At 55.2% G+C, this 27,803-nt stretch overlaps 3 protein-coding genes and 1 pseudogene across 5 annotated transcripts in view; 3 read left to right on the top strand and 1 right to left on the bottom strand.

Moving 5' to 3' along the window:
- The window catches only part of TTLL9 (tubulin tyrosine ligase like 9), a 66,084-nt gene extending 64,710 nt beyond the window's left edge, over positions 1–1,374 (bottom strand). The window contains exon 1 of the mRNA XM_059038277.2: positions 1,053–1,374. The gene's annotated coding sequence lies outside the window, so the exon portion shown is untranslated. The remainder of the gene's footprint in view (positions 1–1,052) is intronic.
- Positions 1,209–10,781, top strand: DUSP15 (dual specificity phosphatase 15). Of its 3 annotated transcripts, XM_059038813.2 has the most exons (7): positions 1,341–1,734; positions 2,437–2,470; positions 4,376–4,458; positions 6,514–6,563; positions 7,550–7,624; positions 8,776–8,947; positions 9,797–10,781. In XM_059038813.2, the coding sequence occupies exons 1-7, from the start codon at positions 1,714–1,716 to the stop codon at positions 10,067–10,069; spliced, it is 708 nt and encodes a 235-aa protein (XP_058894796.1). In that variant the 5' UTR covers positions 1,341–1,713; the 3' UTR covers positions 10,070–10,781. The 3 variants fall into 3 exon arrangements, with proteins under 3 accessions (XP_066870329.1, XP_058894796.1, XP_066870330.1); XM_067014228.1 differs by lacking the exon at positions 7,550–7,624 and having other exon boundaries at positions 1,209–1,734; XM_067014229.1 differs by lacking the exons at positions 1,341–1,734; positions 2,437–2,470; positions 6,514–6,563; positions 7,550–7,624 and having other exon boundaries at positions 4,388–4,458.
- Positions 10,782–13,133: 2,352 nt separating this feature from the next.
- On the top strand, positions 13,134–24,317 carry LOC131741699 (interferon regulatory factor 4-like; annotated as a pseudogene).
- FOXS1 (forkhead box S1) lies at positions 24,317–27,277 on the top strand. The gene has a single exon (XM_059038810.2). The coding sequence runs from the start codon at positions 26,024–26,026 to the stop codon at positions 27,014–27,016; it is 993 nt and encodes a 330-aa protein (XP_058894793.1). The 5' UTR covers positions 24,317–26,023; the 3' UTR covers positions 27,017–27,277.
- The last annotated feature ends 526 nt before the right edge of the window (positions 27,278–27,803 follow it).

Below are 27,803 nucleotides of genomic sequence, written 5' to 3'. Positions count from 1 at the left end.
ATATTGACTACACATTTGAAATGATAATATTTTGGCTATACTGGGTCAAATAAAACCATTAGTAACAACCTGCTTCTTTCTACTTTTTTAATGTGGCTACTAGAGAATTTATGATTACCCATGTGGCTCACATTGTATTCCTATTGGGCAATGCTGGTCTAGACCATTAGCCAACAAAGGTAGGAACCACTGCCACCTTATCTGTTAGGGACGCCCCTAATGCCTACCATATAGTGGGTACTCAGTAAGTATTTGTTGAATAATTTGGTTTATATGAGAATCTTGGACACAGAGCTGAGACAGGCAGCCCCATGTACACTGAATTTGAGGAAGAAAGAAATACCAAAGAAGCAGTTTTATTTTCCTGCAGTCCCTGCATTTCAAACAGGTTCCTCCGACGCTGTCCTTCTCTGTACCCACATTCCTCCCACAGTCACTTACCACTGCAGATGGAGGGGGGCAGGTGACAGCTAGAGGAGTAAAGCTGGTTCAGCTGCTTCTATTTCAGTCCCACGGGAGGTGTGTGCTCTCAGTTATTTCACATTCTCCAGCTTTGGTCCTAGCAGCAGCACACTGAGGCATACAGTTTGGGTAGCTGGGAGCCCAAGGGGATTTGCCCAGGGTCACTGAGCAGGTCAGAGGTGAATGAACAGGGCCTGGAACCTTGGTCTCCAGACTCACCTTCTGAGACTCTTGCCTCTAACTACATCCTGTCGTAGTCTCCTTTACTCCAAGGGACCCAGGTGACTGTAACCCTCACTCATTTCCCTCTCCTCACATGCACCTCTGATTTATTGGGGCCCCTAAGCAGAGTTATGCCTGGTCCCAGCAGAGCTGACCCAGATGGCACTATCCTCAGAGGCCAAAGTATATGGGAGGAAGAGATGGGAGGATGGCTGGATGAATGAACAGACAGACGGAGCAGTGAATGGATGGAGTGGAGGACGGGAGGACAGACTGGCTGCAAGAGTGGGGGAGGAGGATGGTTGGCTGGTAAGATGCCTGCATGGGGGACGGGGCAGGGAGATGTACAAAGGGAAGGAATTACCCACTTTTCGCGTCTCAAACAGATCTGAAGATCAAAGTCCAGCCCCCATCACGTTTCTGCTAGAAAACCGAGGCCGAAGCAGCTAGGCGTTTAGCCCCAGGGCCGGCAGGGAGGGCCGGGCAGAGCTGGAACTGGGATCCGAGTCTCTGAGCCCGCGGCTGGGGGCTCTCTCCTCCCCCGCCCCGCCCGCGCCTGACGGTGCCAGGGTGGGGGGAGCGCCCCGCCCCCACCTCCGGAGGTGGAGGCCCCTCGCGGCTCCAACAAGCTGCCGTTGTCCCGCGGGCCCCGGGCCCGGCACACTGGGGCTTTGTCCAGCCCCCCGCCGCGACCCACGGGTGGGGGTGCGGCACACATGACCAAGGGGGTAGGAGGAGCCTGCAGCGGCGGTGGCGGCGGCGGCGGCGGCGGCAGCGGCGGCTCCAGCATTTCCCTCCCTGGCCGGGGGTCGGCGGGCGGCGGCGGCGGCAGCGGCGGCGGCGGCAGCTGGGCAGGGCTGGGCCGAGCTGCGGACGCCAGGCCCCCCGATCCCCGCCAGGCTGCGGACGCCAGGCCCCCCGATCCCCGCCAGGCTGCAGGCGCCAGGCCCGGGCCGTCAGGGAGGCTGTGACCCTTGCGCTCAGCGGGTGGCGAGCTGGGGGTGCGCCCGGATCCCCGCCCCTGGGATCATGGGGAATGGCATGACCAAGGTAGGGGCCGGGATGGCGTAGCCCGCACCTGGCCGCCCCCAGCGCCGGCCGGGCGCCCGCCTCTGACCTTCTGGCTCTGGCGGTCTGTGTGTCTATTTCTCTGTCTCCCTGGGACTCTGAGATCGTACGTCTCTGTCTGTCTCTCTGGGGCGGTATCTCTCTCTGCCTCTGCCTCTCTGTGTCTCTGTCTCTGTTTCTGTGACTCTGTGTTTCTTGCTGTGTCTTTCTGTGGCTCTCTGTCACCCCCAGACTCTAACTCTTCCTGAGTGCCTTTCTCTGTCTCCATGTGTCTCTGTCTCCCTGGACTCTCTCTAACACTGCTTCTCTATCCTTCCCCATCCCCCACCCCAAGGCCTCTGCACGACCCCCATCTGTCCCCGCCTTCCCACCTCCTCCTTCTCAGAATTCCCCACCATCCACCTTAACAAGTCCACCTCTCCCTTTGCCCCCCTCCCCCTGTGCTCCTCCTACCCTCTTTTCCTAGGTCTTTGTGCCCCTCCCTCCTCTTTCCTCTCCCCCTACCCAGGGTGGCCTCCCTTGATGCCCCCCTGCTGCCTTCCCCAGACCTCACTCATAGAGCGTCCAGGCCCACAAGACGGGGGTGATTGCTCCGGGTCCTGAGGGCCAGACGCCACCCTTCATGGGACTGAGAGGGGCTGCATGCACCCCTACCCGGCTGACCCCGGCCTGTCTCTCCTGTAGGTACTTCCTGGACTCTACCTCGGAAACTTCATTGGTGAGCACCGCCCACTCTGTCCCAGGCCTGTGTCCACCATTCATGCTCCGGCCCACGCACCCCGGACACGCTCAGGAATGGGGCCGGGGGCAGGGAAGCGATGCCAGGCTGGGAGGGGGAAAGAACTCATGAAGACTAAGGGGGACGTGGGTGGAGGATTGTCCCCAGTACAGAGGGCCCAGAACACTGGACACTGGGCAAGGCTGCACCTGCTCTGAGCCTCAGCCTCTCCCACAGCACAAGGCCCACCCCCACCTCTAAGGTTTTGCCATCCCTGAGGTTCTGGGTTGAGGTCTGTTTGGAGGTGTTGCTTCTAGCTGGGAAGCTGGGAAGGCTTCCTGGCACAACCTCCTCCTCAGAGGAGAGGTCTCTAGGGACTGGACTCTACGTCAGAAACTTCACTGGTGAGCACTGCCCTCTCTGTCCCAAGGCCACAGCACTCTGCCTGTCCCCGGCCTGGGCTAAGAGACAGGCTGGTCCGGAGCTTGGGAGACCCAAGGCAGGAAAAGTCACTTCCATCTGTGGGGTCAGAGAAAGCTTTAGGGAGGGAGGGGCATCTGCACTGGGGCAGAGCTTTCCCCGTCCACTCCTGTCCCACTCTGGGCTTAGGGGCCCCACTTTCCTAAACCCTGGTCCCTTCCTCCCCGGGAGCTCCCTCAGCAGCTCACACCACACCAACTTCTGAATATTTGGTAAGTACCATCTGAATCCCCTTTAAGTGTGTAGGCCCATGAGGGCAGGAGCCATGAACTTGACCCCACAATGCCATGCCCAGCCAAGGCTGCACATGGTAAACACTCAGTAAATGTGGTGAATGAGGAAGTGGGCATGTTGGAGATCAAGTGTTATTTACTTCGATTATAAAAGGTCTGCATGCACTGGAAATCCATCCCCTAGAGATGGCTACTGATAGCTGTGGGAGGTATATCCCTGGTTTGTTTTCATGTATCTTTGTACATATAGATATAATATTTAAAACAAAAATGGAGGCCTATTCTGCATGCTGTTCTGTAACCTGTGTTTCCCATTTAATAATATATTGTGGGCTTCCTTGCACATCAGCACACAGAGATCTTGTTAGTGGCTGCACAGTATTCAAGTATGAATATACCATTATTTATCCAGTCCCCTTGTGAGTTTTTCCCTTTTTTTTTTTTTTTTTTTTGGCTGCATTGGGTCTTCGTTGCTGCACGCAGGCTTTTCTCTAGTTGCAGCGAGCGGGAGCCACTCTTCATTGCGGTGCACAGGCTTCTCATGGCCGTGGCTTCTGTTGTCGTGGAGCACGGGCTCTAGGCACGCGGGCTTCAGTAGTTGTAGCACGCGAGCTCAGTAATTGTGGCTCGCAGGCTCTAGAGCGCATGGGCTTAGTTGCTCCATGGCATGTGGGATCTTCCCGGATCAGGGCTTGAACCCGTGTCCCCTGCATTGGCAGGCAGATTCTTAACCACTGCGCCACCAGGGAAGCCCAGTTCCCATTTTTAACTGTTTCTGATGTGTTGACAGTCATAAGCAGCAGTGCAGAGAACATCATCTTCTACACACAGCTTTCTGTGTGAGTTAACCCTTCTGTAGTCAAGATTCCTAGAAGCAGAATTGCCTGGTGAAGGATATGCCACAGAAGGGTGTTTGCAATGGAAAGAACAGCAAGGGCAAGGCTGAGGAGGTGCTGGACTGTTTGTTACCTGTGGGTGCCCCAGTGGAGAGGCTGAAGCTTAGGGGTGTGACAGGACCTGTCATGCTGGGAGCAAGAGGTGGTGAAGGAGCAGGGAGCTGGCAGAGGGTGGGCCAAGGTGGGGAGGGCCGGGCTGAGGAGGAGAGTGGGGCAGTGAGCGCCCGCCTCACTTGGCCATTGGAATATATAGGTCACACCTGCCAGATTGGCTCAAGCATCCATGTTTCTTTCAGATGCCAAAGACACGGATCAGCTAGGCCGGAATAAGATCACACACATCATCTCCATCCACGAGTCACCCCAGCCTCTGCTGCAGGTAAGCCTTACCCCCATCCCAGAGCTGCACATGGGGGAAGGGGGGTTTCAGACGCCCACAGCACCCATTTATCAATCACCTACAATGTGCCAGATCCTATACTGGCACATAGGCCTTCCTGACCCATGCTAACTCATTCGGTTAAAAACTGGCCTGTTTTACATTAGCATCCCTATTTAGTCCCTCTTTGGCAACTGAGGACCAGAGAGGTAAAGTAACCTGCCTAAGGTCACACATCCAGGAAGCTAAGGAGTTGGAATTTGAACACAGGCCATCTGGCTCCAGAGGCCTCACACTAAACCTTAAAAAGTCTCCCACAGGGGCTTCCCGTTGTCCAACTGAATAGATGACTCCACATAGATGTCTCTGGGCTCTGTGTCTCGCTCGTGACCTGCGGCTATGATTTCACCTGTCTGGGCCTCTGAGATCCCTCAGCCCTATCTGCCCCCAGGGGACTGTGAGATGGTAAAGACGCTTTGCACACGGTACAGCACGGCCCCCACTGGGAGGGCTGGATCTGCTATTATCGAATCCTGGAAAAGACGGGGTGAGGGCGTTATGACCTAGAGTAGGGAAGTAGGAAATCCAGACCACATGTGCTGGAGTCAGGAGCTCTGAGTTCACATCTTCACCACATTCTGTCTGTAACCTTGGGCACAAGACTTCACTTCTCTAGATCTCAGTTGCCTGATCCGTAAAAGGGGAATTTTATAACAGTACCTACCTCACTGGGTTGTTGAGAGCCACAAAATAGGCGCTCAACAAATTATAGCTGACATAATAACAAAGTTAATCATATTCTCAACTGATAAACAGAGCCCCTTCCTCTTTATCTGTTAGAGTCTGGCTCACCCATCCAAGGGAGAGAACTGTGGGTGGGAAGGGACTCTGGAGATCTGAGATCCAGATAGGTTTCTGTCACAGCTTTGCTGTGTGACCTTGGGCAGGGTCCTCGCCCTCTCTGGGCCTTAGTTTCCCCTTGTGTCAGATTTGATGGTCTCTAAGAGCCACCTCCAATAATCTGTGGTTCTCAGTGTCACAGAGACACTAGAGGAAATTTCCAGGTCAATGGAGTCTGATTCTGCTTTATAGGGCAGGCTTGTTTTGGAGTATTTGGAGTATGCAGTCACTAGAGTGCCTGGGGAAGGTTGTCTAGGCATAACTATATTTACTAATGAAATGACGACTGGCAAAATGAGTCCCTGCTCTGGCAGCCCTGTCCTCTTCTCCCTCCCCATCCATCAGTGAATTTACCAGTCAGGGTTTGATAATGCCCTGCAAATCCAAGGCCAAATGTGTTGCAAAGCGAAATTGCGAACCTTGCAAAAGATGCAGGCTCGTGTGACCTTGGGGAGAGTGAGTTATAGAGAAGGGCTGGAATCTCACACAAAGCCACTAACAGATGAGGACCTGGCCAGGGGGTCACTTAGTCACTGGCTGGAGGTGGGCCAGGCCCTTGAAAAGAACCATTTGAATATCAAATGGCCTAAGAGAGGTCCCTGAGAAAAGTGATTCTTGGAATGTGGGCAGGACTTATCTTTAAGATCTTGTGTGATGGTTAGGCGTGGAGTGAAGGATGTGGTAGCAAGTTTGTTGGAGAAATTCCTGATAATTCATTCCTTGATTATTTTAATAATTAGCACAGAGTTTTATAACCGCAATTCATGAAATAAAACTAATCTTCATAGTTCTTGTTTCTTTTCAAGAGAATAAAATCTGCTTTGCCCTTCTTACTGTGTAATTTTGTAATCATTTTATGGAGGGGAGTCAAGTTGAGGCCCTTTCCCAGCTATTAAAGAAAAGATCCCTGAATCTTTTTTGGCAAGTCTTTGTACCCAAGTCAGCTATGGGGTTAGGATACCATCTTCTCAGAAGGTTCTGGAGCCACAGATGGTCAGACCTGGGAGGCCCTCAGAGAAGGTGTCTACCCTCTTTGGACAGAGATGATAACAGTGGCCCAGAGAGGGGCAGGAACTGGCCTAGTGTCGCGAGGTGCTTGGGAGGCCCAGGCTGGGGTTGGGGTGCAGGCTGCCCATGTGTGTTTTGTACTTGCAGGACATAACCTACCTTCGCATCTCAGTGGCCGACGCCCCTGAGGTACCCATGTAAGTTCCTCTGGACGGGCTGACAGATGGACAGACAGCTGCTTCGTGTGGTGGGAGGAGGGAGGGTGGGAGGTGGCCTGCGGGAGGACAGAGAGGACTCAGGCCACAAAGCTGTCCTGGAGACCCCAGCACAGGTGTTCTCCCAGACCACCTGGCCTCTGTCTCAGCCACACCCTTGCCTATGCCGCTGGCCAAGCCTTAACCTCCCAGAGCTCAGTCTCTTTGGCTATGAAACGGAGAAAACACCCTGTCCCTCAGGCTCAGCCACCCCAGTGGATTTGAAAGGGTCAGGCTCAGCCTGTTCCTGGCCTTGGAGTTAAGGCATCTGGGTTCAGGCCAGGCTCTGCCACTTACTTGCTGTTTGACCTTGGACAAATCACTTCCCCTCTCTGAGAGAGAACATGGGTGTGTGAGGGGCTGGGGCCGTCAGCACCAAGGAGGCTGTCAGAGATCAGACAGCACAGGTTGAGGATCTAGGACAGGGCCTGGCGTGTACTGAGGGCTCAGAAAGCAGGATTTTTGTTTATGTTATTAGCAGTAGTACACCCCAGCCTGGGAGGGACCCAGACAGACACTCCTGCCCCTTGGGACTCCTGCTCCCAACCCTGTTGTTAACCATTATTGTCCCCAGGTGCTCTGTTTGCAGACCCCAGAGGGGTGGGACTCCTCGCACCCATTTCCTTGAAAGGTCAAGATAAACCCTCCATGAAAATAGGATCCACAGGACCCATTGGAGAGGTGCTCCTGCCTCTGTGGTGGGATTTGCCATCATTGGCCTCTCTCACCTCCTGAAACGCCACCATTATTGCTTCACACTCACCTCCACCAGTACTACAGTGTCGGCCCCTAGTCACTGCACATGCTGGCTGACCTGAGGATCCAGGGCTCTTTGTCTCTTGCCATCCCAGAAATGGGGAGGGGGACAACTCCTAGGAGACCTGTCCCCCTCCCCCCGGTGCTCTGTACCTTATTGCTTTCTTCTCTAGCAAAAAGCACTTCAAAGAATGTATCAACTTCATCCACTGTTGCCGCCTCAATGGGGGAAACTGCCTTGTGCACTGGTGAGTTAAGAGGGGAGTGAGGGGAGGGGAAGTGAGTGGCCTTCCTCCAGTCCTCCATCCTGAACATGCCCTCATCCTGTGGGGAATGCAGAGCCTGCGATGGATCTTCTCCAGCCTGTCACAATGCCTGACAGTCCACCGTTCGTCTGACAGGCTGATGGAGGACTCAGATCAAGGCTCTGTCTCTTACCAGCTGTATGGCCATGGCCAGATAGCTATTTCTCCCCGAGACTCAATTTTCTCATCCGTAAAATGGGGAGAAAAAGAATGTTGACCTGGCGAGCTATTGGGAGGAATAGGTGAGGTCAGGCAGGTAGCCCAGCATCCTCCAGTAGTTCCGGCTCCTTCTCCTCCCCTCTAGACTTTGAGGCAGTAGTACAGGGCAGTGAGGGGTCCCAGGCTGGGAGATGGGACCCCTGAGTTTTCCCAGGGGCCCCTGGCCCTGTTGATTTCATTCATTCCATAACTTCTCACTACGCCTGGCTCAGGGTAGCTCTGCCTGAGCCCCAGCCATAGGGACGGCTCCTCCAGCCTGTCTCTCCCACTCTCTTCCTCCTTTCCTTGCTCCAGCTGCGCTGGCCATCTCCCCATTCTTCAAGTCCGCCAGGATCCCACCCACATGGTCTTTGTACACTGCCCAGAACATTCTTGACAATCCTTACCCGTCTTTCAGGATTCAGCTTGATGTCACTTCCTTGCGAACCCCTTCCCTAATCCTCCGCATCCCTTCCACTAGATTAACACCTCTTCTTATACAGTCTCCTAGCCAGTGGACTCATCTTCAAAGCAGTTATCACCACCTGAAATTGTTTCCCTTGTTAGTGTCTGTCTCCACCAACCATATTGTAAGCCCCAGGGTGGCAGAGACCGTGTCTGTTTTATTTGCCACTATATCCCCAGTACCTGAAAAATCACAGATGTACTGAAATGATTGAGTGAAGTGATGTTTCACTCAGGCCTTTGATGTGGGCGAATGCCAGGCAGAGGGAACAGCATAGACAAAGGCCTGGACGTGGGAAGACAGGTCCTGGCAGGTTCCTTGTGGTTGGAGCTCAGGAGGCAAGGGTGGGAGAGCTGAAGTGGGGATGGGGTGCCTGGAGGACACGGAGGAGATTGGGCCTTACCTGAAGCCTTGGGGTGGGATGTCCCAGCTTTGCAGGCATCTCCCGAAGCACCACCATCGTGACGGCATATGTGATGACTGTGACAGGACTGAGCTGGCGGGACGTGCTTGAAGCCATCAAGGCCACGCGGCCCATCGCCAACCCCAACCCAGGCTTTAGGCAGCAGCTTGAAGAGTTTGGCTGGGGCAGTTCCCGGAAGGTAGGGGCGGGGGCAGGCGTGGGAAACTCTTCTTACTTGAGCTGAGCACTGATTGGAAAGACTTTAGCCTGTGCTTCAGACCTGGCAGAAGATTTTTCTGGGGTCTTGAACTCGTGGCTCTTGAGCTAACCTAGCCCCTAGGTTGGACGGCCAGGTGTTTTCTTTTCCTTTTTAACTTAGGATCTGAATACCCGTGGGCCTGATTATGGACCCTTCAATTTGGCTAGGTTCCAGCATTGCCTGCTCTGCTTACCTGGAACCTGAAGGCATCTGAACATTTGACTCCCCTGGGGAGACATGTCCAGTCCTTATTCCACCCCTGGGTCCTTGATGAGGCCAAAGCAGTTCCTTCTCTTATGCCCACTGGGCAGATGGCACATGGAGATGTCGGGGACTGAGCCGTGCCCTCCCCCACCCGCAAACAAGAGATGAGAGAGAGAAGCAGTCAGTGCAGGAAGGCAGGCTGATGCCCAAAGACTTGTCTGCAAGGCTGCATTAGGAAAGAGGCAGGCAAGGCAGAGGGCCTGCATGAGTAGAGTTGTTGGGTGGGGTGGGGGGGTGGGGGGGGTTAATGTGGTCCCCACTGTGCAGGTGGGCGGGGGGGGTCACTTTAGTAGGTCTGAAAGATGGAGTGTCAAAGGGGAAGGGGATTCAGGGAGAGGGGAGGGATTCAGAGGGAGAGCAGCTCAGTTAGGGGGATGGAGACCCAGAAGGGAAGCTAAGAGGATGGTCAGGACGGGGAGGGGCTTATCGAGGTGTGGGAAGCTCGAAGAAGAGCGGAAGCTCTGAGGATTGGGGAGGGGACCGAGCCGGCGGCCCGGCACCGACCCCGACTCCACCCCACCCCAGCTTCGCCGGCAGCTGGAGGAGCGCTTCGGGGAGAGCCCTTTCCGCGACGAGGAGGAGGTGCGCGCGCTGCTGCCGCTGTGCGCGCGCTGCCGGCAGGGCTCTGCGAGCGCGGCCTCTTCCCCCGCGCCCAGCTCCTCGGCCTCGGAGGGGACCTTGCAGCGCCTGGTGCCGCGCTCGCCCCGGGAAGCCCACCGGCCGCTGCCGCTGCTGGCGCGCGTCAAGCAGACTTTCTCTTGCCTCCCGCGGTGTCTGTCCCGCAAAGGCAGCAAGTGAGGATCCTGCCCCGCCGTGGCGCCCCTCGGCCTCTCGACCGGTCCCCTTCGGGGATTGTCTGTGCCTCCCACGGCCTTCAGGACGGGCCCAGAGCCTGTGGGAGCCCCGCGGCGGCCTGATCCCCGCCCCTGCCCCTCTTCGCGCCTTGCTTGTCTGTGTCCGCGGTCAGTGTGTCCTCCCGTCTGTGTGTGTGGCTCTGTGTCTGGGCCGGCCTGCTGCAGCTACCTGGTGCCTTAGTCCTTGGGCTGGGGGAGGGTGCCCCAGGCACCCCCTCCCGTTAAAGGCGGTGGGAGTGGGAGTGGGTGGGTGGGGTAGTTGGATGATCCTGGAGGATATTAAAGAGACACAGAAGCTGCCTGTCTGATCGCCTCCCAGTCATTCCATCATTGAGCAAAGGCAGGGCTGCAGGACTCTGCCAGGGGCTGGAGCCTGCCGGAAAAAAGAATGGGAGGGGCTTCGCATCCCCTAGGGCCTGCCACCCTCCGTGAACTGCAGTCTGCAGGGCTGAGTTCCACTTCCCTGACCCTCACCCCTATCTCTCCCTGGAGCCCTGGTCTCCTGAAAAGGCCGCCAACTCCTCCTCTCTGAACCCCTTTCTCCCTGGCTGAGCTCCTGTCCTCCCTGAGCACTGCCCCCCCGCCGCCCCCTGCCTCCTCCCCAGCTCCTTTCCTTTCCCTATCCACAAATCTTAGCTAGTAAAGGTATAGTAGTAGTACCTGCCTCATGCCTGACTTTTTACTTGAATGAGTTCACTTACTCCTCGGGGAGGAAACAGGCTCAGAGTGGTCAGGCAGCTTGCCCACAGCAGTGAGCAAACCTCTGCCCTGGTATTGCTGACATTCTGGTGGGAAAGACACTAGATAAACGGATAAACAAAAGGAAAAATATGTCCGAAAAAAAAAAAAAAGAAAAAAAGAAAAATATGTCCGGGGGACTTCCCTGGTGGCTCAGTAGTTAAGACTCTGCGTTCCCAATGCAAGGGGCCCGGGTTCCATCCCTGGTCAGGGAACTAGATCCCACATGCATGCCACAATCTAAGAGTTCTAATGCCTCAACTAAGGAGCCCGCCTGCCGCAACTAAGACCCAGTGAAATCAAATAAATAAATAAATATTTTTTTTAAAAGGGGGCTTCCCTGGTGGCACAGTGGTTAAGAATCCTCCTGCCAGTGGACACGGGTTTGATCCCTGGTCTAGGAAGATCCCACATGCCACGGAGCAACTAAGCCGCATGCCAAAACTACTGAAGCCCCCGCGCCTAGAGCCTGTGCCCTGCAACAAGAGAATCCACCTCAGTGAGAAGCCTGCACACCATAAAGAAGAGTAGCCCCCGCTCGCAGCAACTAGAGAAAGCCCATGTGCAGCAACGAAGACCCAACTCAGCCAAAAAAACCCCCCAAAAACTCCATTCCTATCGTCTCTAGAACAAACAAAACCCCTTCATCTGACGTTCCAGGTGCTTCATGATGCTTCCCGCCCCCTTCCATTGCTGCTTTTACCACACTCTGGCTCAATAACAGCAATAATACCACTCATTCATTCTGCACTCACTATGGGCTAGGCAATGTGTCAAACACTTTACCTGCATCTCATTGAATCCCCAAGCAGCCCTGTGAAGTAGCTGGTCAGCTAGCAAGTGGTGGGGCTGGGATTTGAATCCAGGCAGTCTGGCTGTGGACCCCATCCTTGTCATTACTATGACTCTGCCCACCCCACCCCCCAGAAAAAAATGAAGAGATTGCCTGACACAATCAATACTCCTGCTTAGATGTAATTATTACTCTTGTATTTATTTTTTTATTTTGTTTTTAAATTTTTTATTTTATTTTTGGTTGCGTTCGATCTTCGCTGCTGCACGCAGGGTTTCTCCAGTTGTGGTGAGCGGAGGCTGCTCTTCGTTGTGGTTCACGGGTTTCTCATTGCAGTGGCTTCTCTTGTTGGGGAGCACAGGCTCTAGGCGCACGGGCTTCAGTAGTTGTGGCATGTGGGCTCAATAGTTGTGGCGCATGGGCTTAGTTGCTCCGTGACATGTGGAATCTTCCTGGACCAGGAATCGAACCCGTGTCCCCTGCATTGGCAGGCGGATTCTTAACCACTGCACCACCAGGGAAGTCCCATACTCTTGTATTTAATCATATGAAATTTTTTGTGCCCCATCAGAGCCCTAGAGCTCTGAGTTTGAATCCTGGCTGTGACTGTAGAAGTGTCAGAACTGGGTGGCTGCTGCCATATGAGGACAGAAGGTGGGGAGCATGAGGCAAAGCCCCTGACAGGTACACATGAGGGACAGTGCTCCCAGCCTCTGGTCAACACTGGCTGGCCATCCAGCTCGGTGCTCCCTGCAGTGAGGGGTGGTTTCTCCCTCTCAGAGCCTCAGTTTCCCCAGCTACACAGCCAGGGTGGAGCAGTCTGAGCTACTTGACCTCTTTCCTATCACAACCCCCCTTTGACAATTTAAGAAAGATACAAACCCTAGAAAGAAGCGTAGAGATGAAAAAATTGCATACACTTTTCACGGACCCCACCCGGAATCCATAAACTCCAGGTGCAGCTGTTGGGAAGCAGTGTGGGGCACTCTTCAGGCTCCTGGGCTCTGGGGGCAGAGAGTCCTGGGTTCAGATTCTGGCTCCCCCAGGCACTAGCTCTGTGACCTCAGTCCTCTTAACAAAGTAGGTAATTACACTCATCTCACATGCTGTTGTGAGAACCAACTGAGACGCTGAAGGAAAGGCTTCAGCCAGGCCCAGCACCGTGGTGAGCAGTCAGAAAGGGACTCCTAATGTTTAAGGAAATATTTCTCCAAGGGTGACCCATGGACCACCTGGATCAGAATCCCATGGGGGGACTTGTTTAAAATGCACGTTCCTGGACTTCTTGCCCAGAAAATCTGATTCTTCAGGTCTGGGATGGCGGCTAGGCGTATGCATTTTAAACCAGTCTCTGCCTCCCAATTTTACTGGGAGTTAGTCTGAGAAGCACTGTGCTTTTCCCACCTCTACAGTCCGGGACCTGGAAAGAGACTAAGTTTCCGGTAGGCTGGAAAGAGCAGAAAACAGGTGCAGGGACGGTGCAAGGGACGCCTCTGAGCGCCCTTCGGGGGGCCCCCCTCCAGGAATGAGCAGAACCCGGGCTACCCCACCCCGTACCCTTCAGTGGGTCTTGGTGGTGCCTCTAGCTGCTCCCTACGTGAGGACAGACGCCCTCCAGGCTAGGCGACACGAGGAGGGGCGACAGGGCCTCTGGGGAGCAGAAAGGAAAGTGAAAGCTCCCGCTTAGACTTTCTTTCGCCGCCTCTGCGCGCTGTCCAGGTGGCCCCCGCGATCCCCTGTCGCGCTGGGGTCCGGCCGCCGCGCTGCCCCGACCTGGTCCCCGGAGCACTGCGTCCCCGATGGCCGGCGACCAATGGCGGAGGGACGAAGGGAGGGTCACCGACAGCAGGCGACCCATGGCGGGGGCCGGGGGCCCCCTGCGCCTCCGCGACTGGCTGGTGGCTCAGATCGAGAGCGGGCGCTACGCCGGGCTGCGCTGGGAGGACGCGGGCAAGACCCTCTTCCGCATCCCCTGGAAGCACGCAGCCAAGCGGGGCTACCAGGGCAGCAGGACGCGGCGCTCTTCAGGGTAAGGGGGCGGGGGCCGGGGGTCGCCGGCCCGGCCCGGAAGGGCTCTGCGCGCACACGGTCGCAGAGTCCGGAACCGACCCGACACGCTGCCACCTCGGCCCACGGGTTCACCCTTTAACCTCAGTTGTCTCTAGGTTGAGGGTAGTGTTCTCTGTACACGGCAGACCCTCCCACACCCTCTTAAAAGAGAATCAGACAAGGACTGCATAACCTGCACCATCCCCATGCCTCAGGGGACCTCTCCTCCCTCTCCATGAGGAAATTAGACGCCACCGCCACCGATGGAAATTCCCTCCACTTCCCACCCCTAAACTGTCAACCCCAGCAGCTTCGGGACATTTGCTGTGCTTTCCAACACCAGCCCTTCTCAGGGACCTCCTCCCGGGATGCCCTGCCTTTCCTTGGACACCATTAACTTCCTCCAAACTGGCTCTTTCCCACCAAGATTGAAACTCTGGAATCTCTCCCATGAGCAATAAGCAACCAATCGTATCCCAGGCCACCGCCACCATCCCAAACACCACAGCTGTCTACAGCTCCTGCTTCTCTGGCCTCCCCTCTCCTTTCACAGGGTGAAGCACCTAGAAAGGGTCTCTGGACATCAACTTCCTCACTCATATGCACCCCCCCAGCTCCTCCTCCCCACCACAGTGTGGTTTCTCTCCCTCCTGCTAATGTCTGTAATTGCCAAATCCAAGGATGCCATCATTATCATCTTCTTGGACCCCTGGGTGGGTTTGTGTCTAGTGGACCCTCCCTCCGCCTTGAAACAGTCTCACTTGGTTTCCAGAATCTGTGTCCCCTCCCCACTCCAACCCTGACCTGTTTTCCTCCTACCTTCCTGGCCCCTGCTTCTCAGCCTCCATCCCTTCTTCTCCTCTTTTGGGGCTCTCAGCACTCTCTCCTGGACCTCCTTCCTCACGTCCCACTCTCCCCTTCCACAGCCTCAGTGTGGAGCCCAACGGTTCCCAGCCTCCCATCCAAGCCCCAGGCCTGCTGGTCTGACAGCCCAGACCTCTCAAACTCAGCACCTCCTTAATACCACACTCATCAGCTCCCTCCTACAAACGTCTGTATTTCCCAAAATGGAAGATGGCACAGATCGCCACCTTGACCCCAGAGCTAGGCACCTGAACCCTGGGCGCTCCCCTCTCCTGCAGTCTCATTCTAATCCATTTCCAAAGCCTTTGGCTCTTACTGCAGAACTGCTCTTTTGTCCATCTACGTGGACCCGTTCCCGCCATCTCTCACAAGGATAACTGAATGCCCTGCTTTCCCAACCCTCAGCTCTCCCCTCAGTCCTCCAGAGGGCTATTTCTAATTGTAAATCTTGCCTTGGCACTCCCCTACTCAGAATCCTTCCATGGCTCCCTCCCCATTGCTCTTGTGATAAAGTCCCAACTCCTTACCAAGACCTCAAAGCCCTGCATGAACTGCTCCTCCCTGGCCTCTGATCATCTCTCTCCACTCCTTCCCCAACTTTAGACCCAGCCAGACAATTCTTTCAGTCTCCAAATGCTTCCTGTCTCTCTCACCGTGAGACCTTTGTACATGCTGTTCCCCCTGCCTGGAACACCCTTTCTGCTTCACCTTCGCTGGCCAACTCCCATCATGCTCAGCTTAAACATCTCTTACTGGGCTTCCCTGGTGGCACAGTGGTTGAGAGTCCGCCTGCCGATGCAGGGGACGCAGGTTCGTGCCCCGGTCCGGGAGGATCCCACATGCCGCGGAGCGGCTGGGCCCGTGAGCCGTGGCCGCTGGGCCTGCGCGTCCGGAGCCTGTGCTCCGCAACGGGAGAGGCCACAGCAGTGAGAGGCCCGCGTACCACAAAAAAAAAAAAAAAAAAAAAAAAAACTCTTACTGAAGACAAGCCTTCCCTGATGCATAAGACAAGCCTTCCCTAATGCATTCATTTGCTTAATGCATTTATGAAGCTCTCAGTGCTTCTCCCAAGTCATCCCTGATTCCTTCTGCTTCCTCCATCGAACAGCTTTCCCTATGAATTATAAGGGCCTTGTATGAGTCTGCCTCCTCTAGTTGCCCGTGGGTGGTGACCTTGAGCACAGTGCCTGGCCCACAGAGGACTGGTTCAGTAAGTGGTGAACAGGTGGTTACCTGGCCTGCCCCTTAAGGCTATGTGCTGTTCAGAAGTGGGAGATACTGGGGACTGGCCCTCCCTGTCCCTCTTTGGTGTCAACCCACCACTGACACACACACGTGACTCCCTGGCTTCAGGCCCTCCTGGTGCCTCAAAGTCCATGGGATAAAGCTTGGCCTTCGAGGACATTCATGGTCCAGCTTCAGTCTGTCTTCTTCCTTAATTCCTCTTCCCCAACCCCCACCACATACAGTGGATTCTCATTATTCACAGATTCCATATTTACAAATTCTCTTACTCGCTATAATTATATGTAATCTCAAAATCGATATTCAAGGCACTTTTGCAGCCATTCACAGACATGCACAGGATGGCCCCCCCAAAATTGTCACCAACATGCATGTTCCCAGCTGAGGTTGAGCAAGGCGACAGCTCTAGTTTCAGCTCTTCTACTGTAAAAAGGTGTCCTTTCGCAGACAATATTTAGTCCACGTTTTTAATATTTTTGTGCTTTTTGTTGGTGATTTCACTGTTGAAAATGACCCCCAAGCTTACACAGTGTTGAAGTACTGTCAGTATTCCTGAGCACAGGAAGGCTGTGACATCTGTAAGTTTCTTTCAGACGTGAGTTACAGTGTTGTTGGCCATGAGTTCACTGTTAATGAATGAACAGTTTATATGAAACAAGGTGTCCTTCAACAGAAACACTCATAGAACAAGGTTATGTATTGACTAGTTGATGAAAATGGGGTGACCAGAGACTCGCAGGAACCTAGCCTTGTATTTCCCTTAGGAGTGATGGTTCAGTGTTTGCTAACTCAGCGGCTGTGTAAATTTTATAGAACACAACTACCGGGGCTTCCCTGGTGGCGCAGTGGTTGAGAGTCCGCCTGCCGATGCGGGGGACACGGGTTCGTGCCCCGGTCCGGGAAGATCCCACATGCCGTGGAGCGGCTGGGCCCGTGAGCCATGGCCGCTGGGCCTGCGCGTCCGGAGCCTGTGCTCCGCAACGGGAGAGGCCACAACAGTGAGAGGCCCACGTACCGCAAAAAAAAAAAAAAAAAAAAAAAAAAAAAAAAAAAAAAAAAGAACACAGCTACCATGAATAACAAGAGTCAACAGTACACATACCCTCAGACACACGCATCAGCTCCAGTCACACCAGGCTGCTCACTGTCCCCTGCGTTCATCACACGCTTCCATGCCTTTGCTCAAGCTGTTCCCCCTGCTGGGAACGTCACTCCACCTGGCAACTTCCTATTTATCCTTCGAGGTCCAATTTGATTCATTCAACAAATATGTATTGAGCATCTCCTGTGTGCCAGGCACCACTTTATTTTATTTATTTTATTTTATTTTTTTGCGGTACGCGGGCCTCTCACTGTTGTGGCCTCTTCCGTTGCGGAGCACAGGCTCCGGACACGCAGGCTCAGTGGCCATGGCTCACGGGCCCAGTCGCTCCGCGGCATGTGGGATCTTCCCGGACCGGGGCACGAACCCGTGTCCCCTGCATCGGCAGGCGGACTCTCAACCACTGCGCCACCAGGGAAGCCCAGGCACCACTTTAAATGCTTAGGGGCACAGCAGTGTCCCCAAAGATCCCTGTCTCATCATGGTGATAACAGCCTGTGCCTTGAGCCCAGGTTACCCTTGAGTTAGAGCATCCTTAACATAATGAATAAGTACTGCCATAAATAGGCACTGTGTGCCAGGTGCTGTGCTAAGCACATTACATAGACCGCTCATCTTACACTTGCCACAACCAGGTGAGGTTAGGTATTATTGGCACAGTTTACAGACAACCAAATCAAGCCTTAAAGGTCTCACCACTGGCAGGAGACGCCAACAAAGGAACTGTGGCTTTTCAGTCTGGTGCCCTACTAAGCCTGGGATCTCCGAGAGCAATGACTGAGTGTGATTTACCAGTTAAACCCCCCGCCCCCCGTCCCTGAAAGTGAGCGATGCGAACAAGACGTCTCCTACTGTCCTCCCCTTTGACTACTGTGCTCCAGCCTCATTGGCCTTCCTTGAATCTCTCCCACCCCGGGACCTCTGTGCTTGCTGTTCCTTCTACCTCGTACAGCCTTCCCCCAGCTCTTTGTCCGACTCCATCCTTCTTTTCAATCAGGCTTCAGCCCAAATGCCACTTCCTCCGAGAGGCCTTCTCTGATCACCCTCTCTAAAGCAGCCCCTCACATTATTTATTTATTTATTTAGTCCCTCTACACAAACAGTCATTCTAATGTGTTTAATGAGTATCTTTGGTTTGTATGTTTCCTTGCAAAGTGGGCATTGCTGTTTCGTGTGTATTCTTACCTTGTATACATATAATTGTGTCATAGATCTCATTCTGTGCCTTACTTTTATTTCACTCAGGGTCATGCTCTGAAGATCTAGTCTTGTTCTCTGTCCATCTAATTTGTTTCTAGATGCTGCACAGACTCTATAGTGGGCATCTATTACACGCACTCCCCCAGCTACTTTCCCAGGGATGGACACAAGTTTGCTTTCCAGACCACAAATAACGCTGCGGTGGATCTGCTTGCCCTGGTCCCCTCGTGATCCTATGTGAGAATTCCTCTGGAATTGGAATTTCTGCTCACAGGGTATGCTTATACTTAATTGGACTAGGCATGCCTGATTGCCCTCCAGAAACTCTGCTCCCATTCCGTGCCCACCAACAGTGTCCACATCCCAACCAACTACTGGCTTATCCAACTGGCTAAATTTTGTAAGCTTACAGGTGATATCTCATACTTTTATTTGCATTTCTCTGGCACTAATGAGTTTCAGTACCTTCTCCTATGCTCATGGGCTTCTGGTTTCCTCTTCTATAAACCACCCATTCTTGTCCTTTGATAAGAATTTTTCTTTAGGGGATGCTTTCTGCTTCTTATTGATGTGCAGAAGTTCCTGTATGTTCTAGATCTTAGCCCCTTGCTGATTTCAGACATTGCAATTTTTTTGCCTTACGGTTCATGCCTTTAAGATTTTGGTTAAGAAGCATTCGCTGCCCCTAGAAGATTTTCTTCTACATTATTTCCTATTAAGTTTAGAGTCTTACCTCTTACTTTTGTTTTTTTAATCATCTGGAGTCCACTTTGTTTGTGGCAATAGGTAAGGATTTAGTTTTATGGCTCTCTAGATAGCAAGTCACTGCCAGCATTTTATATCCCATTGTATTATTGTCTTTGGAATATAGCTATTTCCTTTCAGCTGTTTGCGGCTGCCTTCTCCCATTAGACTTGAGTTCCTTGAGAACAGGCACCATGTATGTCTTGTTGTTCCCCATTTAGTCCTTAACTTGGGCCTGGCGTATAGCAGGAGCTCAAGGAATATGTGTTGGATGGAGGGAGGGAGGAAGAGAAGGAAGGAGGGAGGGGCTGAGGGACAGAGGGAGAGAGAGAGAAGGGTGGGAGGCAAGGCAGCCCTCATCCCTTTTCATGGCACCATCCCCATCCCATCTCCCACGCTATTGCTCCCCCAATGCCCCTGCTCATCTCCAGGCCTGGGCCATATACAAGGGCAAGCACCTAGAGGGCGTTGACAAGGAGGACCCCTCCACCTGGAAGACGTGGCTCCTCCGCTGTGCCCTCAACAAGAGTGCTGACTTCTGTGAGGTGCGCTCGCACAGCCAGCTGGACATCTCCAAGCCCCTACAAGGTCTACCGGCTCCTGTCTGACGGTGCCCACAGCCCAGGTACCATCCTGTCCCTGGAGGGAGCAGCTAAGGATGGCTCTCTGGGCAAAAAAGACCTCACATTGCCCGTCTGTAAAATGGGAAATGGTGGGTTTATTGAGCTTAAACTCATGGGCTGGTAAAGCTAGAAGGACCTTACAGTTTCTCTCCCCACTCGAAAAGGAGGAAACTGAGCCCAGAGAGAGGTGGGCCTTGCCTGAGCTCATGCAGTGAGCTGGGTGACTCTGGTCTGGGCTCACCTCAGACAAGGTTGAGGGGTTCCCCTTGGGGCCCAGGAAACCACAGACTATTTCTTGCTTCATCCAGTTACCAGGGCTTGTGCTCCCTGTAAAGAGGAGGGCGTTCTTCATAGCCAGCAGGTTCCCCCTGGAGAAGTGACAGAGCCGGCCTGCAAGACAGAAGAGCAGGTCAGTGAGTCCTTCCAGCCCCTACAGCCTTGCTAGCCCAGTCACCTCGCACCCATACCGCCCCCTCTTTAATCTCCAGGGCATTCATCTCATCCTCTCCATCAGCTCCTGCCCATCACTGTTCCCATCCATCAGCTCGACTTCCTGCCTCTACTCCATCTCTGCCATCATTTTCATCTCCTTCATTCTATTCTCCTCGACTCCATCATTTCTGTCCCATCGTCTCCACCATCTTCACCTCCATCACTCTGTCTGTGTGAGCCCTATTTTCTCCCACTTCAGCCCCTCTTCCCTGTCATTATGGGGTCAATCACTCTGTCCCCACTCATCCCATCAGATCCAGTTCCATCACTGGATTCCCTTCACCTGCATCACCTCTAGCTCTCATTGTTGCCGTCACCCCTATCATCTCTACCTGCATGACTGTCTGTATCACTCTTACTCCACCCCATCACCTCTCCCCTTCATCTGCGGTTCATTCCTCTGTTCCCATCTCCCCATTAGCCTGGTTCATTCCACCGTGCCAAGTGCCCCCATTCCATTGCTCTATCACCCCATTACTATCACCCCATCTCCTCATTCACTGCTAGCACTTTTCTCTCCCTATCACAATGAGCTTCACCTCCCAAAACCCCATCAACTCTCTCTTTATCTCTACAGGGTAAACCTCAAAGTCCCTACCAAGCCTGGCTGGCTTTCAGTCTGCCCAGACCTCCCTCTGCCTCAGTTTAGACTGTCTGGGAACTCCTGTGGCCCACAGGTCTCCTCCTCCACCCTCACGACCCTTTCTCCCGATGCTCAGGTTGGCTCCAGATTAGTCACAGAGGATAAGGACAAGAAGCAGCCCCCCAGGCTGGCCCACCAGGACTCCCTGCCACCAGCTGCCCTGCCCCCAGACCCTTTGGCTGACCACAGTAAGGACTGGGTCTCCTCACTCACCCCTGCCTCCTTCCCGGCCTCTTCCAGGACCTTGATCTAGGGGTCGAGGGACCCAGGGTGAGGCGATGCCTTACTGCTTCCCCTCCTTCTCCAGGGTACCAGGCTCAGGATCCTGCTCACCCCTGGGACCCCTCGCCTTCTCAGGGCTTCAGCAACCCCAGTAAGGAATCTGAAGGCCCTCTCCCCTGACCACTGTGCAGAACTGGGGAGGACCTAGGGTTGGTGCCGAATAGCCTCTGTCTCCCACCCAAAGCACCCAGCCCAGACTCCACATAACAACAGCTAACATTTGTTGAGGGCTTAGCTTATGCCAGGCATCCTGCTAAGTCTCCCCACAGCCCTGTGAGATAGATACTGCCATTCTCCCCGTTTTACAGATGCAGAAACCAGACACAGAGGTTAAGAACCCTGCCCAAGGTCACACAGTTAGTAACCCTGGGAAAGTTACTAACAGATCCCAGCTCCTAAGGTGCAGTGAGAGATTAGAACCCAAGGGCCTGGCTGTAGAGCCCACAGCCCTAACCATTGAGCATACTGCTAGCTCTCCATATGGGAGGCTGCTGTTTTGTTGTTGTTGTTGCTATTATTATTATTATTTCTACCGGCATTAAAATATTTGCTGGGAAGAAACTCCTAGAATCCCAGAAATTCGGGCTGGGAGGGCGTCAGTGCCATGCCCCCATTGTACTGATGGCCCCAGACCCTATGCTTTCGAAGCTCAACTACCAATTTATTTATACTGGAAGCTGCTATTATTTACTACCACCACTACTACTGGAATGACTATTATTACTTAGCGGGAGGGAGTGTCAAAAATTCCCGAGGTGGTGGCCGGGTGACCTCTGGGCTCCCTGCCCTGTTCTGAGGGGAGGGGGAGTCGGCGCCGCCAACACCGGGCGCGCGCCCCCTCCCTTTCCCGCAGATTTTTGGCTGCACGTGCGACTCTTCTATGGCGCGGAGCTGGTGTGCGAAGCCACAGCGCGCGCGGCCGAGGGCTGCAGCCTGAGTCCGCGCGCAGCCGCCGCTTCCGCCGAGCTCCTGCTGGGGGCCGCCGCCGCGCGTCGCGCAGGTTCATTTCCCGGAGCCGCCGCCCGGCGCCCGCGTGCTGCGGCGCCTGCTGCCCCACCTGGAGCGCGGAGTGCTGCTCTGGGTGGCGCCCGAGGGCGTCTTCGCCAAGCGCCTGTGCCAGGGCCGTGTGTACTGGCGCGGCCCAACAAACTGGAGGGAGAGCGCACCTGCCAGCTCCTCGACACGCGCCGCTTCCTCGCGGGTAAGAGCGCGACAGCGGGGCCGCTGGCGGCGCGGGGCGGAGTGGCCGGGCCCAGGGGTCGGCAAAGGAACACGGACAGAGGAGAGTGGGCACACGAGATGTGGGCGCGGGGCGATGGACTTGACGATGCTGGGCTGGAGTGGGCATGGAAACAAAGGACATGACGCAGAAGCGCCGGGAGTGGGAACGAATATGGGCATCGGGAGGGCTGGGCACAGATTAGACATAGGCGTATGGGAGGTGTAGGCACGCGGCAGGCTGGGGCACTGGGTGTGGGACTTAAGCATAGGACTTGGGCACGTGTTGTCATAGGGGGTGAAGCATAGGGTGGGCATCGGGGGCACTGGGCACAAAATAGGCATAGGTGAGAGGCAGTGTGCATGGGGTGGCCATAAAGTCATGACAGCAAGCATCGGGCACGAGGCACGGGGCGTGAAACCTAGACGTGGGGGCAGATGTGGGACGTGAGGCAGGTGTGGGGACGTGGAAGTGGGCATAGGGCATGGGCACACAGTGGGGATGTGGGCTTACGGGACGTGGGCATAGGATGTGAGCACAAGGTGGGCACCAGGTGGGACGCCCCATCTTGGCCCAGACCCCACAGTCTCGGTGCCCGCAGGACTCAGAGCCCACCTGCAGGATGGTCTCCAGGAGCCCGAGTACCAGATCCGGCTGTGCTTTGGCGAGGAGTACCCGGGGCCCCCGCACCAGCCTGAGGAGCGTCTCATTATGGCCCATGTGAGTCACCTCCCACTCCAGCGGAGAGCCACACCCTCCAGTCCTAGCTCCGCCCCGGACCTGCCTTACGACCCTCTGATCTGGAAGACCTTGCGTGTAACATGCATGTGGAGAGGGGCTGTCACTCCCTCGCCCCCCCCGCAACAAAGGGTGTGGGTAAAGGGGGAGGTTGGCTCATTGCCCCACCCACACCCACACCCACACCCACACCCACACCCCGCAGGTGGAGCCAGTCTTCGCGCGGGAGCTCCTCCTACACTCGAAGCTCCACGGCCAGGTGCCTCGGTGGCGCGTTCCCAGCCCCGCGTCCCCGACAGCGTCACTCACCTGCTGACACAGCTGAGTCAGCCCTGAGCGGCTGTTTCCCCCTCCCATACACTCTAAAGCAGTCCCCACAGGGTGCAGATCCCACCCCAGCCCCGATCCAGCTGAGCCAGGGGACTTTAGGTCTCGCCTCACTCATCGCCCAGGTACGTTGAGACAGCGGAAGCCAGTCACGGCCTTCAAGCTCTCAGCCAATGAGATGGAGCCCCGGGAACCCAGGAAGGAGGCGCGTAAGCGGACAGCCCGGCAGCTGGGCCTGGGGCGTCAGGCTTGGGAACGAAACTCCGACCTTGAGGTTCCAGAAATAGCAATTTCAGAAACAAAACTTCATCTTTTTGTGAAGAGCCGGACATGCCCATAGCGGTTTACTTAAAGCAGACCTTACCTGCAATTGATCCATTATAAGGTTTGCTTAAAGCTGAGTTTACTGGGAGTTCCCTGGTGGTCCAGTGGTTAGGACTCTGTGCTTCCACTGCTGGGGGCCCAGGTTCGAGGGATCCCTCGTGGGGGAACTAAGATCCCGCAAGCACCCAGGTGTGACCAAAAAAAGGGGGGGCTGAGTTTACCAATAATAAGATCCTCCACATACTTTAGACTGAAGCCCAACCAGTAATGGAATTGCCCCACCTCTGAGGGCCTGTGAATTTCCAGACCCTCCTTTCACCTGCCACAAGTCTCTCTTCTTTTGGGGTGGGTGGGGATTGTGAGGGGAGGGGGTCCCAAAACAGAGGACTTAGCCTGAACCTGGGGCTTTAAATGCTAATCACTGAACCACCGCCAGTAGATACTGTCTTTGGAGAGACTGAGGCAGGCCTAGGACAGAAGCCAAAGTGGGAGCCAGGAGTCCAGCCCCTGCCCAAGCCCCCCCTCCAATCTTTGCAAACTGTAAGTTGTAGGAAGTCCTTGAGAATTGGGAGGGAACCCTCTCCACCATGAAGGCAGTGACCCTGCCTTGTCGGTAAAGTCACTGTTTTCTACCCCAGATATCAGACCTTTTACCTTTTCTGATTTCTGACTTTATTTATAGGCATTCTCTTACAGATGGCAACATAATAAATCTTTTAGTGATACATTAATAAGCCACTTTTATGGGGGGGGGACTTGTATGATTCAATAAAGGACAGAATCAGTCGAATCACTGGTTTTAAAATTCATTCAATGAATGTTGATTGAGCACCTACTCTGTTCCAGGCAGATACTGGACACTGGGGATAGAGCAAAGCATGGTTCCCTATTCCCTTGGAGGTCACAGCCAGTTTTCCAGTGGGGGCCCAGTGACAGTCCTCTACCCCTGCCCCTCACGGAAGGAGTAGTGTTAAGGAGTTACAGAATTCTGGGTTGAAATCACAGCTTTGTCACTGACTAGCTGTGCCACCTCAGGCAAGTCACTTAACTTCTCTGAGCCTCACATTCCTCATCTACTCAAAAGAAGCTATTAAGGCCTCTGGAGCAGAGTTGGTCTGAGAAGTAAATGTCGAGAGGGGAGAGGAGCTGGCCTGGCATGGAGAGTGGCACACAGTAGGGGCCCGATGACTTGGTTACTTGTGGGTGGGAGAGTGTGGAGGAGGCTGCCCCATCCTTCAGAAGGCGTGACTGTCTGTTCTGGGCTTCGCTGTACCCTCAGCCCAAGGCTGCAGCTATCGGGCAGCCTCATCTCAGGGTGACAGTCCTCCTCATGCCCAAACCCCTACTCTGTGCCAGGCTCTCAAAGGGCACTGGGTTCAGTGTAAGGGAGCCCGTTGCCTCCCCACCACAGCCCAGACAGCTGCAGAGTCTTCAGCTCCATTTTAGAGATGGGAAACGGAGGCTCAGCCAGGGTCTTGGTTGAGAGCCTCTTGGGAGGGTGGATGGCTCTGTCCAGATGTCTGTCCTCCCCACACTAGTCACTAGAGGGCGCCAGCGCTCAGCAAACAGGGTTCGGCCGGCCCTTGTCCCCACCCTAGGTGCCCCACCCCTCGTAGACCCCAGTGTTAGGAGGGCAGGGAACAGTGTGACCTCGAGTGCTCTGCACTGTGGGGAGGAGAAAGTAGACCCCAGGCCTGGGAGGAGGAAGAGAAAAGAAAGGGGGAACCAGAGGTGGGGACTTGAGAGGCCCCTGAGGCTTTTCTCACAGGAACTCCCTGTTCTCCAGCTCAGACAGATGCTACCTCTCTCCTCTCTCATTAATGTGTGTGTGTGTGTGTGTGTGTGTGTGTGTGTGTGTGTGTGTGTGTGTGTGTATCTCCCTCTTCCTCTCTATCTTTGTGGATTCCTTTCTTTCTCTCATTCAGTGATTCTTTTTCTGTACTCTGTGCACGTGCGTGGGGCTGGCTCTCTGTGTGCCTCCCTTTTTTCTGTCTCTTTCTGCTCTTTGTCTATTTTTAAGTCTCTGCCTCTATCTTCTCTGTATGTTCCTGTCTCCCTCTTATTATGTCCTTACCTCTCTTTGTCTCTGTCTCTCTGTGTCTTTTCACTCTCTCTTTCCATCTCGGCCTCTATCTCTCTTTGTTTCGTCTCTCTCTCTCTCTCTTTCTCTCTCTCTCTCTCTGTTTCACATCCTGTCCCTCCTCAGCCACCACCAGCCAGCACATGTGGGCTAAGGGTCTCAGTCCCTTCCCTCCCGTCTCCTCACCCCTGGCAGCTGCTCACGGCTTCCCAATCCTGGCCTCTCCTGCCCGCCCCTCTTGGGCCTTGTGGGAGGGGGGCGAGGGAAGAAGGGAGGGCAGCCTGGCGGGCCCACCCCTTTTTGCCTTTCCAGGCTGGGAGGCTGGGCCAGTGGGCCTTTTAACCAGCCTGGGCAGGCTGTGCCGGACACCAGCCCTGGACACCGTGCCTGGCCCCCGCGGTTCCGGCAGCCGCCAGCCTGGCCAGCCCGGTCAGCATGCAGCAGCAGCCCCCGCCCGGGCCCCTGGCCCCTGCAGCTGAGCCAACCAAGCCTCCCTACAGCTACATTGCCCTGATTGCCATGGCCATCCAGAGCTCACCGGGGCAGCGGGCCACGCTCAGTGGCATCTACCGCTACATCATGGGCCGCTTCGCCTTCTACCGCCACAACCGGCCCGGCTGGCAGAACAGCATCCGCCACAACCTGTCCCTCAACGAGTGCTTTGTCAAGGTGCCCCGTGATGATCGCAAACCGGGCAAGGGCAGCTACTGGACGCTGGACCCCGACTGCCATGACATGTTCGAGCACGGCAGCTTCCTGCGCCGACGCCGGCGCTTCACCCGACGGGCAGGCACCGAGGGCGCCAAGGGCCCCGCCAAGGTGCGCCGCAGACCCCTCCGAGCCACCAGCCAGGACCTAGGAGCCCCGAACGCTGCGACTGGCATGCAATGCCCGTTCCCACTGGAGCCGCCAGAACCCAAGGGCCTAAGCTTTGGGGGTCTGGTGGGGGCCTTGCCAGCCAGTGTGTGCCCGGCCACCACCAATGCCAGGCCTCGGCCACCCTCGGAGCCCAAGGAGATGCCCACGCCCAAGCCTGCAGGTCCAGGGGAGCTCCCCGTGGCCACCTCATCTTCCCCGAGCCCCGCATTTGGCTTTCCTGCCAGCTTCTCTGAGGCTGAGGGGTTTAGCAAGGCCCCTGCCCCCATCTTGACCTCCGAGGCCACCATCGGAAGCAGCTACCAGTGCCGGCTGCAGGCACTGAATTTCTGCATGGGGACTGATCCTGGCCTTGAGCACCTCTTGGCCTCAGCAGCCCCCTCCCCTGCACCACCCACCCCTCCAGCCTCTCTCCGGGCCCCGCTGCCCCTGCCAGCTGACCCCAAGGAACCCTGGGTTGCAGGCAGCTTCCCTGTCCAGGGAAGCTCCGGCTACCCATTGGGGCTGACCTCCTGCCTATACCGGACACCAGGAATGTTCTTCTTTGAGTGAAGCCAGCCGGCCTCAGGCAGTCCCTGCAGAGCCCCTTCCAGCTACGCTCTCCAGGTTGAGCCTGACTCTAGGATCTGGGGAGCTCTCAAAGGACGCAGGCCTGGCAAGCCCACAACAGCCGGGACAGGAAGCCAAGATTGGAGTGGTGAACACTCAGCCGGCGCCCAGGGTCTCTGGACAGACTTGGGGGTGAGGGGAAGCAGGGCCCCCTTGGGATTTACTCTACGGCTCTCAGGGCCAATAAAGCCAGTGTGATGATGAGGGTCAGTTTGCTGGATGGTTGGGGACTGAGGGCCAGGACACCTGGCTCCGTGGGGGGGCATATGGGTTGTGGGGTGGTATGGCAGGGACGGGGGATCACAGATAGAAATGTCCCACATGAGGCTTTCTCCTGCTGGGGACTTTCTCAGGGAGTTTCCCAGGAAGGCCGAGGAAGGGGGAGCAGGGAGTGGGGGAGAGAGAGGAGGGATGCAACCAGGAGAGACACCAGTCAGGAGTGAGGCTGGGCTGGACCAAGGGGCTGATTCTCCAGCCCCAAACTCTGTGACTCAGCACCTCACATTATAAGCAGCCACAATAACTGTGACCATTTGTGGCGGTTAATCCTGTCCTGGGCTCGTATATATCCTTTCACCGAATCCTGGGTGGTACGGAATGTTATCTCCATTTAACAGTGGTGGAAACTGAGGCTCAAAGAAGTTGGGGCTCACTAGCTCCAGCTCCAAATGACAAATGAGTGGCAGAGAGGAAATCAAAACCAGGTCTGCGTGGCTCTACCCCCCGCCCC

This window comes from Kogia breviceps, chromosome 14 (genome assembly GCF_026419965.1).
Source record: "Kogia breviceps isolate mKogBre1 chromosome 14, mKogBre1 haplotype 1, whole genome shotgun sequence".
Classification (NCBI taxonomy): Eukaryota; Metazoa; Chordata; class Mammalia; order Artiodactyla; family Physeteridae; genus Kogia; species Kogia breviceps.
This window is presented reverse-complemented; position numbering and strand designations above follow the sequence as displayed.